At 36.8% G+C, this 12,091-nt stretch overlaps 1 protein-coding gene across 1 annotated transcript in view; it reads left to right on the top strand.

Annotated features, from left to right (window-relative positions):
- The window catches only part of ptprga (protein tyrosine phosphatase receptor type Ga), a 427,225-nt gene extending 416,708 nt beyond the window's left edge, over window positions 1-10,517 (top strand). The window contains exons 28-29 of the mRNA XM_079844385.1: window positions 3,674-3,809; window positions 8,856-10,517. Of these exons, the coding sequence (XP_079700511.1) occupies window positions 3,674-3,809; window positions 8,856-9,002 (283 nt within the window). The 3' untranslated portion in view covers window positions 9,003-10,517. The remainder of the gene's footprint in view (window positions 1-3,673; window positions 3,810-8,855) is intronic.
- Window positions 10,518-12,091: the final 1,574 nt, after the last annotated feature.

Below are 12,091 nucleotides of genomic sequence, written 5' to 3'. Positions count from 1 at the left end.
GGTTACAGTTAGTGTTACCACAGTAAATCCATGATAAATGTTGGTGAATTATTGTTTGAAAAGTATTTTAACTGGATCGGCTCAGTGTTTCTCCTGATTTGCACGTTAGTATATGTTGATTAAGTCATCGCTGTTTAACTGGCTTTAAACTTTTTTGGAAAAGATTTTGATTATAAAGTACTTAAAATAAATGTTGTACTATGAAACATGACACCGCCCACTAGGGGAGGAGCCTGCTAGAAGAATTTAAAGTACCATTTCCATGGTAACGCAACGTCCAATTTCAAAACGGTTTTCACTGGATGAATTTTGAGTTCGTAAGCTTTTGAATGATACCCAATTTATGATAATTACTAAAATATATGATTCAAAAAAAGAGTGAAACTAGCAAAAGACACTTGCGTCGCGCTTGGCGTCGTATTGTGCCGGGTGTATGATAGTGCCTATAGTCTGTAGCATGTCAGAAATGGAACGTACTACAAAATTATTAATGTTTGGTGACTTGAGACTTCCTTCATACTTCATTTATGCGCTTACCATCGCCAACATAATACATATCTTTGTATAAATTCTCAAACATTCGCTCTTGGTACGTCCGCTTTTTGGCCATCCTTCATATTCAGCTCATTCGAGAAATTTGATGGAGGCTTCAATTCAGTTTCAATTTTCTGTGGAAATAAAAGGCCTTCCATTTAAGACTACAAAGAGTTCACATTCCTTCAAGCCAGAAGTATCTCTCTGTCGAACACCAGGGAGACGGTGAGCGCAGAAATAGCTCCACAGGAGAGCCAGATCTTCGCTTCTGTCAACAGCTTCTGCAGGAGGAGCATTTGACTGACTAGCGTATCTTCACCGCTAATGAACGCCATGCTAATTAAGACAGCCATCTTTTCGAAAGCTCTTGGGGTGATACCATAGTAACATTACATGTTTTGAAAAGCTCAATTAGTCTGCCGTGTTTATCAGATGAGGCAAGCAGGCCTCATTAACATAATGAATTAACATGAAGGGGCCATTCTTAGTCGATTTGTTGCAAAGTGATGTCTGCTAAAATTAAGGAATACTTGTTAGAGCTAATTGGATCACAGCACCTTAGTGTGGCAAACAATAGAAACGGTAATGGATTCAACTCCCATTGACTTAAATATAGTGTTTATGGTGGGAGACGTTGCACTGCTGTCAGAGAGAGAAGCAAGAACACGAGATGAAATGAGACAGAAAATGGCCTGTTCCATAATCTATAAAAATCTATACATATCAAATTAAAGTACAACTTTGGAATTTGGTGTATTGTGATACATTTTGCACTGTGTGTTTTATTGTAAATATGGTTATGGTTATACAGTGTAAAAAAACAAACAAAAGATCATTGTTATGACAACATATGTTTTTACATTGCTTCAACTCATCAAAATAAGTTAAGCAATTTTCAGCTTCTTTATAAGTTATACAAGATTCAATGCTTTTGTTTATAACCCTCATCCTTCCCTTGCGGGTCAAAATGACCCGAAGCCCTAAATTATACCTTTTTTCTTCTTTGTCCAGAAAGCTTATTTCATTTTGATAATATTTTTTTCTATTTTTTAAGTTATGACAACTAAATTTTAAGAGTTTTTTCGTTCTTTTTTATTTTATTTACCTTTAAATTACTAGATTCTATCAATAAATAATAAATAAATAAATAGTAATTTAAGCACACTCTTCAACACAATTTCATGCATAACCCTTTTAATTCAGCTCAAAATATCTAACATTGGGTGCCTTTACCGACCTCTTGTTGAAAAGTTATAATATAACATGATATTTCATGACCCTTGATGGCCATATTGTAGCCTGGCTCCGCCCTCCTACGTACTTCCACTCAATTTTCATTTTCCTTCAGTACTCCGTCTGGGATAGAGGTATATTCTCTGGTTTTCTCCGGTCAAATTTTAACCGGTCCAATCATCGAACAGAGGGAGTGGCTGAGAACGATGACGTTGATGTCGTGCGCTAGTTTGAGATGATATACGTCATGACCAAACGCTACCGGTTGGTTATGGCAGATCCAATAGTTTTAAACTTCAACAGTGTACCTAAAGTCAGTTTCCCTTCAGTATGCATTCACATACACATGTAGACATTATACAGTAATTTTTGGTAGCATTTGTTGTTTAAATTTTGAGCATTTTTAGGTTTTTCTATGTGTACTGAAGCAGTCCTCACATTCCATTCATTCCCATGGGGGTCAAATTGACCCGCGAGGGAAGGATTTATTACTTTTTTTTATTTCAACCACAAAACTCCTTGAATCCAGTCAATTGTTCGTGGTTGAAGTGATACACAAGTTCTAGTGTCTTGGACCACTCAGATGAACTCTCTCTTTTTTATTTTATTTTTTTTATTATTAGTTTCTCGCTCTATTATTAGAGGGAAGGATGATATTTAATTGAATGTATTAATGAGTCAGTTTAATGTAATTTAAGTTTAAATGACTTAAACATCCAAGTTGTTTGTACTTACAAAAAAAAAAAATATATATATATATATATATATATATATATATATATATATATATATATATATATATATATATATATATATATATATAAATAAAATATATATATATATATAATTTTTTTTTTCTACATCAAGTCAAAGCAACTTTTTTTTATAGTGTATTTATGGCCTGTTCATAATTTTTTTTTTTTTTTAAATAACAACCATAGTACCACACTGCCTTCATTTTTTTTATTCATTATTTATTTTTAATTTTTTTATTTAGAGGATTGGTTGAATTTCTTTTTTTATATAAATAAATACTTCACTACACTTTAAAACTACACTTTAAAGCAACCCTAATTTTCCAAGTCCCCTAGAGTTAAACAGTCGAGTTTTACCGTTTTCGAATCCATTCAGCCAATCTCTGGGTCTGGCGGATTCACTTTTAGCATAGCTTAGCATAGATCATTGAATCTGATTAGACCGTTAGCATCTCGCTCAAAAATGACCAAAGAGTTTCAATATTTTTCCTATTTAAAACTTGACTCTTCTGTAGTTACATTGTGTACTAAGACCGACTGAAAATTAAAAGTTGTGATTTTCTAGGCCGATATGGCTAGGAAATATTCTCTCATTCCTGCGTAATAATCAAGGAACTTTGCTGCTGTACCATGAGTGCAGCGGCGCAATGATATTGCACAGTGCCTGAAAATAGTCCCCAGCACGCTCCCTTTCAGGCGATCAGGAATATTGAAACTCTTTGGTAATTTTTTTGAGCAAGATGCTAACGGTCTAATCAGATTCAATTATCTATGCTAAGCTATGCTAAAAGTGCTACCGCCAGGTCATATTTTGCATGATTTTTTTGGCGAAAGAAATAAAAGGTTTGTCTTTGTAATCAAAATGAACAGAACGCGGGTCAAATATATTGTGTTTTTTATTAATTTGGTGCTATTATGCGCAGCTGAGTAAACGACACTTGGGTTTACTGTATGTGGCGGCTTTCTGCTGCCTGCAAACAGACTCTTTTGAGGAAACAGTGGATTGCCATTCATTTGCTGCCTTGTTTGCACTCGCTATGAGCGAATACACTGCAGGCTCACTCTCGCTCGTATCACGACAACAACACATACATATGTTTGTCCATTCAATTGATATAATATCATATACAGCTATGTTTGTGTGTGGACAGGTTTGGTGCAGTGTCTGCTGGGATGTTATGTGCTCTCACCACACTGTCACAGCAGCTGGAGAGTGAAGGAGCGGTGGGGGTCTATCAGGTGGCCAAGATGATCAACCTCATGAGACCAGGGGTCTTTACCGACATTGTAAGTGTTTATTATAGGTCAGATTTAAAGGTTTAGTTCACACACAAAAAAAACATCAAACCTAAATGACTTTATTTCTTCTACAAAAGGAACCTCTGGCTTGGTGAATTTAATTTGGTATTAAATTGACACTCACTTTAATGCCTAATAAGGCACCAAAATTCTTGCCAAAACTAAATTAAAACATTAATTTTTACAGAGCCCCACACATAACGTGGAGGAGGAAGAAATATGATTTGATTGACTAATTAGTTTGTTCCCGAATTAGAACAAATGAGTATAACGTTGCCACTATTTAACTAAAGTGAGGGAAATATTTCCACAAATTTTTTCCCACAACTTAATTCCCAAATTAGAACGAATTCATACAACTTGGCCTCAATTTAACTTTAACTTTTTCCCACAACGTATTAATTTGTTCCCAAATTGCAACAAATTAGTACAACACAGGGCTGTAAACACATGCTGTTTGTTGTTAGGATGGCAAACAGTTCAGATGGCAATGTACATTTTTAGGCTGTCAAAATTATGGCCAATCAGATCAAAGGCGAGGCTTAATGTTCACTGAAGGTGAACATTATGAGGTTTTTACAGTGAAAGAGAGGTACGATAAGCCTAGCTAATATTTGACAACTGTTTTTCGCAGGATATGTTTAATGACCAACAGAAACACATTCTGTGATGCAAACTACTGAACTTTTTTTCATGTAATTTAGCCATTTTGAATTGAAAATATGCAATCATTTAAACTAAAGGGTCATGAAACCCCCTGTTTCAGCAGCTGTCAGTTTTGAAAAATGTAAATAACTGTAAATAACTCAAATACATAAAGTACATATCCTGTGACAGCTATCATTTATTGCACTAATAAATGCACAGCCATCCGCATGTTCTCTGCATAGAAAATATACACGCTGTTGCATCATTGATAACTTTTGAGACTTATTTTGCAGCATTTTATGAGCCGTTTGATCGGTTAATGGTGTGGGTAGGGTTTAGGGGTGGGGTCGAGTGAAGGGGATACTTTTCATTGCATGGTTTATAAACACCCATCAGTTTGAAAACAACTACAAATTAAGAAACGCCCACTTTTGTTCTGCAGCGACCTCATACTTATCGTCTTCTCATAGGATAAGGACACGCAGTCTCATTAATAATTAAGCTATGCTTCTCATAGGATACGGACACCAGAGGTGGACAGTAACTAAGTACATTTACTTGAGTACTGTACTTAAGTACACTTTTTGAGTATCTGTACTTTACTGGAGTATTATTTTTTAGGGATACTTTTACTTTAACTTCACTACATTTGAAAGACAAATATCATACTTTTTACTCCACTACATTTCTATCAAAGTCCGCAAAGTCGAAAGTCGTTTCTGTAGCAGCTTTGAAAGTGGATGATTTTTTCTTCTTTAAAAGGTTTTTATTTATTTATGTAGGGTCATGTGAAGTTTCCTAACAATTTTTTGAACACTGATCAGTTTATAGCAAAATGGAAAAAGACGGTTCCTTGGCACAGTGTGAGTACCATGGCCATACTAAAAGTGTGTTTCAGTTTTCTCAAAAGATTAAAGATTAGTTTAGTTGGCATATACTTGACGCATGTCTCATAAAATGTAAAAAAATGTAAATGTCTGGGAGAAAGAGAAGAGTAAACAGTTGGGAGAATATCGGATGCAGTATCAGAGTATAGGGTCCATGCATTCTGCCTTAAAGTGACAGCAGCTTTGTAAAGAGCGTTGTTACTTTTATATAAGTATTGAAATTAGTTTAAGGTGGTCGTATGCTAGCATGTCGGATGGAGCATCACTGATTGGCTTAAACCACCATGGCATAGCGTGCATTTATACAACAATGCAACAGTAATAAAATAATGCATTGACATACAAAAGGAAATGTACTTTTGATACTTAAGTACTTTTAAAAACAAATACTTCTGTACTTTTACTTAAGTAAAAATCTGTTTTTAGAACTTTCACTTGTAAAGGAGTAATATTTGACCAGTAGTACTTTTACTTTTACTCAAGTAATAGAGTTGTGTACTTTGTCCACCTCTGACGGACACGCAGACTCATGAATAATTAAGCAAGGCCTCTTCTCATAGGATAAGGACACGCAGTCTCATGAATAATTAAGGACACGCAGTCTCATGAATAATTAAGCGAGACCTCTTCTCATAGGATAAGGACACGCAGTCTCATGAATAATTAAGCGAGGCCTCTTCTCATAGGATAAGGACACACAGTCTCGTGAATTATTACGCAAGGCCTCTTCTAATAGGATAAGGACACGTAGTCTCATGAATAATTAAGCGAGGCCTCTTCTCATAGGATAAGGACACAGTCTCATGAATAATTAAGCGAGGCCTCTTCTCATAGGATAAGGACACGCAGTCTCATGAATAATTACACCAGGCCTCTTCTCATAGGATAAGGACACGCAGTCTCATGAATAATTACGCCAGGCCTCTTCTCATAGGATAAGGACATGCGGTCTCATGAATAATTACGCGAGGCCTCTTCTCATAGGATAAGGACATGCGGTCTCATGAATAATTACGCGAGGCCTCTTCTCATAGGATAAGGACATGCGGTCTCATGAATAATTACGCGAGGCCTCTTCTCATAGGATAAGGACACGCAGACTCATGAATAATTACGCCAGGCCTCTTCTCATAGGATAAGGACACAGTCTCATGAATAATTAAGCGAGACCTCTTCTCATAGGATAAGGACACGCAGTCTCATGAATAATTACACCAGGCCTCTTCTCATAGGATAAGGACACGCAGTCTCATGAATAATTACGCCAGGCCTCTTCTCATAGGATAAGGACATGCGGTCTCATGAATAATTACGCGAGGCCTCTTCTCATAGGATAAGGACATGCGGTCTCATGAATAATTACGCCAGGCCTCTTCTCATAGGATAAGGACACGCAGACTCATGAATAATTACGCCAGGCCTCTTCTCATAGGATAAGGACACGCAGTCTCATGAATAATTACGCCAGGCCTCTTCTCATAGGATAAGGACACGCAGACTCATGAATAATTACGCCAGGCCTCTTCTCATAGGATAAGGACACGCTGACTCATGAATAATTACGGCAGGCCTCTTCTCATAGGATAAGGACATGCGGTCTCATGAATAATTACGCGAGGCCTCTTCTCATAGGATAAGGACACGCAGACTCATGAATAATTATGAGACACCGATGAGTCATCGCTGTACTATAGTACGAGAAATATAGTATAGTACACATTCTGTGACGTTGATACAAAGATGAATTTAAACCCAGAAGTTGAATATAGCGCAAAATAACTAGTGTTCTCCTACAATCAAAGCCGAATGGATGGTAACATTGACTTATATGATGCTCAACACTCATAACTCTGTTAAAATCTCAGAAAATTTGGTTTAGGGTTTCATGACCCTTTAAAGGATGTCATTCATAACTGAGTTTTTTTTTTTTTTACATTTTTTACATATTAGACATACATAAAAGAGTAAATGTGTCCATAATTATTAAATAAAATTTAAATGGATTACTTCACAACTATATGGGCTATAATTAGACCTAGAACTTATTTTACTGTTCTTATTTCTTCTTTATTCATTTAAATCCATTTTAATCTTTTAATTATTTAATTCCTAAAACAAAGGAAAGTTCTTGAATTAGAATTAGTACAACATTGTCACGAATGAACTAAAAATGAGAGAACAAACAAATAAAACATGGCCACAAATTAATCATGGGAACAAATTCGTAATTTGTGGTCACAGTATCTTTTTTCTTCTTCTGCATGTTATGTGTGGGATTATATTATTATTATTATTATATCCAGAGACCAGGGGTGCTTCTCATTTCTTATTTGTGCATCCTCGTTTCTCTCCTCGCGTCAGCTTCACACTCTTAGGATGCGAGGGAAGGATCACCTGTGTGTCCTCGCTCATGACTCCTCGTTCCTCACGGTGCAATTAGAGCACTGAGATGTCCTTCAAGATGGCTGAATTCGATCCGCAGGCCGATATTTCCCGCCACTATCCTCGGGCTGGGCCGGGCCCTTGATCAAGCATTTGTGTTTTTTTAATCTTTACTTTATTAGCCGGTGGGCAGAAAGCTATGCCATAATCAGAAATAAATATAGAAATATATATATATATATATATATATATATATATATATATATATATATATATATATATATATATATATATTTTTTTTTTTTAGCAAAGTAAGAACTAATACTACAACTAAGAATCAAATGTGAGAGCAATGCAAGTGATCACTCCGGTGCCTTCATGTCACGATTAGTGTCTGCTATCGTCTTTTTGCTTCTTATTTATTAAATCCAGGCAATTGGCTATTGAAACATTGATTAAAATTAATCAATTTATACAAAAACGAAATGCACTTTAAAGAAAGACTTTCTACAAAACAAAACTTAATGAAGTGGTCAAAATCCGTTTTGACCCACTCGCATCATTGCACTTTTCATAATCAGATGAAATTTAAAAATAACATTATAATATTTAAACATAAAAATGAAACAAAATACATAGTTTAAAGGCTACAACGGGTATATTAGGCTACAGTACAGATAAATGTCATGTCTGAGCGGGATTTGAGCGAGTGTTGTTCTCGTCAGAACGCCCACATATTAAAAAATGGACAGGTTTAAATCAGGCTCGGGCTCATAATTACAGTTACTGTGTCGAGCTGGGACGGGCTCGGACACGTGCATGGGCTCGGGTAGGGTCGGGCTTGATATTTTTTGGGCCTGATCTAAGCTCTAGTCACAGGCTGGAGGACAAAGGAGCGAGGAAACAAGGAAGCATCCATTTGAGTATTGAGAAGCACCTTAGAATTCCATTGAGAACATCCTAGTAAAATCATAGCGTTGTGGCAGCCAATTTTGCACTGCCAGCCATTATTTCAGAAAATGAAAAAATCGAGTTTTCTAAAGGTAACATTATTTGTCTTTAAACCTGTCCTCTGTGCCGCATTCTATAGTCACATTTATGTCTCCCTGTTTTTCAGGAACAGTACCAGTACCTTTACAAAGCTATGCTCAGCCTGATAAGCACGAAAGAGAACGGATCCAGCCCCATGTCCCTGGACAGAAACGGCAGTATGGCCATGTCTGACGAATCGGACCCGGCCGAAAGCATGGAGTCCCTCGTCTAAAGCCCCCGAAGAGGCACTTAATCTAACTTTGTAAAACTTCAAGGACTAAGACAGACTTTTTCTGAGGCCTTTTTTGCCAGAACTCTTGGTTAAAAGAATAACCTGATTACTTTTTTACACTGATAAAAAGTTTTTGATATTTATTTTTTCGCCATTTTATGTCTTAATGTTATCCTACTGAACATTTGCACCGACGTTTTTTGAGTTCACGACAAACGAAACAAAATGAAACACAGTTCTGTCTAGTTTGCACTATGAAACTATCAGTGTTACTGCCTACTCCACATCTCTCTCTCGCTCTCTTGAACCCTCACTGACACGCCCTTGTTTTGACATTCCACGGTTGCTCTCCGAAGCTTTCGCGATGACCGCCACAAACAAAAAGCGTTTTTTTTCCACGCACACCTCAGAAGCTGGAAAAAGAGATTAACCCCACGTCCGACTTCACCCGTTGAAGGACCATATGAGCAATATGGACTGTCAGTTTTGGTTTGTTTATTTGCCCTAATAGTAGACGTATTCATTCTGCTTCTAGTTAAACCCATATTTACTTTTCGAAAAGGTGGTATTAAAACAGCTACTGTGAACTTTTGTATGATTCATATTCTGCTTTTAATATATATAAATATATCGTATATCATGATAACTTGTGCTTTTGTAAATGTTAACTGTCACAGTCAGTGCGCTCGGTTGAAGGATCCGCAGAGCTCACGACTTCTCTAGCACCCCCTGCTGGTTTGATTTCGCCATTGCTTTATGCTGCAAGCTGCTACTTGTGTCACTCGAGTGCAACCGGACAGGTAACGCCATCATGTGACGCATTACCTATGGACTCATAATGTAGGAGTTCTGTTGTTTGCCCACTTCTTTTTGTAATTTTATACTGCTCTACTTTGTCCTTCCTTTTTCTTTAACAGTTCTCTGTCACAAGCCGTCCCATCACTTTGAGAATAATGTATACAAGTCTCTCGATGCCTTCTGTACAGTCTCATTTCACTTCGGCAGGTGTGTGTATGTGTGTGTGTGATATAGGTGTGTGTTGTGTTTGGTATTGACTGGTTTTACTAGAAACCTGTAGACTCCATCAAAGCATTTCTTCACTAAGCAGACTTCTTACAGCGAAGATCCTCAGATACGCTAGGAAAAACGGTTACTGTAATCTCATAAACGGTTCTCTCATGCCATACAGCACAAAGGCCTTGCTTACATAACATTAGAATCAGTCTTAAAAAAAACAAAAAACAGGGGACCCGTGATATCATTAATTTTTACCAAAGACTAAACTGTCATTCACGTGTGAGAAAGTTTTTATTTTTGTTATTGGGTAAAGCAGTTTTAAAAAGAATGTGTCTGGAAAAAAAACATGTTGAAAAGGATGATTCCACAGGCAAAATAATGTTGCTTTCTTTTTCGTTTGTTCGTCTTTGTCAAAATTGCTCCACTAAAAATGTTCGTTTCACAGGTCACCTTTATTTTTGTTCGTTTTCATGTTGTAATTAAAGTGAATGAGAATGTATACTATTACTGATTTATTTTGTAGAAGAAAGCTGTTGAATTTTCTTTTGAAATGCTTTGGAAAGATTGGAAACGTTATGCTGTTAAAGGGATAGTTCGCCCAAAATTCAAAATGATCCCATAATTTACTCCCCCTCAAGCCATCCTAGGTGTATATGACATTCTTCTTTCAGATGAATATCCCCATATTAAAGGTGGGGTGAGTGCTTTCTGGTAACCGTTGTCGATTTCAAATCACCAAAATAAACACGCCTCTATTTTGATAGCTCCGCCCCACACATGCGTAACCCAGGCGACGACTACGGCCGAGGGTATGATGACATCAATAAGTGAAAGCAATGTGTGTTACTATGGTAATCCAGGTCGAATGTTCAGTGAAAAACTCATTCCTTACATCCCAAAAACACAGACACAGTTCTCATGAACAACTCGATAGCACGAGCACGAACATGTTACAATTATGACAAGATTAGAGGGTTATATCGATCACCAAAAGAGGAAACAAACATTTATTATGAGTTTATTATCTTACTGTTCGGACGCACTGCGAGCTGACGCTTGAAACAGACAGCGGTTTAATGTTATCGGGTGTGGAAATTAATGGGTCTTTATCATCGCTGAAGTGAACGGCCACATGACACATGAGCATATTCAAGCAAAAGCCAGCATATATTAGTTCTGTGAAACTAAACTAAACCAATGTTACTCGCCTATCGAGAAGAAATAAAGCAACCTCGGCGTCCAATTGCAGGCCTTAGCGCTCCTTGAGTTCTCTCCTGTTCGTAAGCCTTCTTCTGTTCCTTAGACATCCTCCACATGTGTTTTTTATCTGCCATCTCTCTCTTTCTGTCGGCTTATGTCCGTCCTGTGTCGTGTGTTTTGAATAATGACGTGCACTGAGCGCTCTCTTCTCCCCGTCATTAGTAGACACGCCCCTTACTGCTGATTGGCTATAAGCAGTGTTGGGGGTAACGCCTTACAAGTAACTTGAGTTACGTAATAATATTACTTTTTCAAGTAACTAGTAAAGTAACGCATTACTTTTCAAATTTACAACAAAATATCTGAGTTACTTTTTCACATTTATTTGACTGACAGCTCTCCTGCCCCCATGTTGAGAAAAATCGAGAGTAAGTGCAGAGGCGTTATGATGGTTATTGTAGTTCTAGACTAAATGTGAGCATTTATTCATCTCACGTGCACAATAAAGATTCAGTACTCCTCAAAATGAATAAAATCAGTCAAATGCAAAATCAGAATCCTATGCAAACCTCTAATAATTAAATGTTAAATAAAACAAAAAATATTATGCATTTAATCTACCTTTATTGACCAATGTCCTGCTGCTGACCTTCTATGATTCAGTTAAACCATGAGCAAATATTACTAGATTTTCTTCCTATTCTTCCGTTATCCAGAATGGCCCTCTACTCATTATTTCAATTGTGATATGAAGAGGTCTTTACATTTGCACAAAAATAGAACTTTTTTGTTATAAAAAACAAGCCCAGCCCAGGTGAGAAAAAGTAACGTAAAAGTAATGTAACGCATTACTTTTCTTAAAAAGTAACTAA

Source organism: Gobio gobio (assembly GCF_949357685.1).
Source record: "Gobio gobio genome assembly, chromosome: 19".
Classification (NCBI taxonomy): Eukaryota; Metazoa; Chordata; class Actinopteri; order Cypriniformes; family Gobionidae; genus Gobio; species Gobio gobio.
Note: the sequence above shows the minus strand (reverse complement) of the source record. Positions and strands in the feature narration are given on the sequence as shown.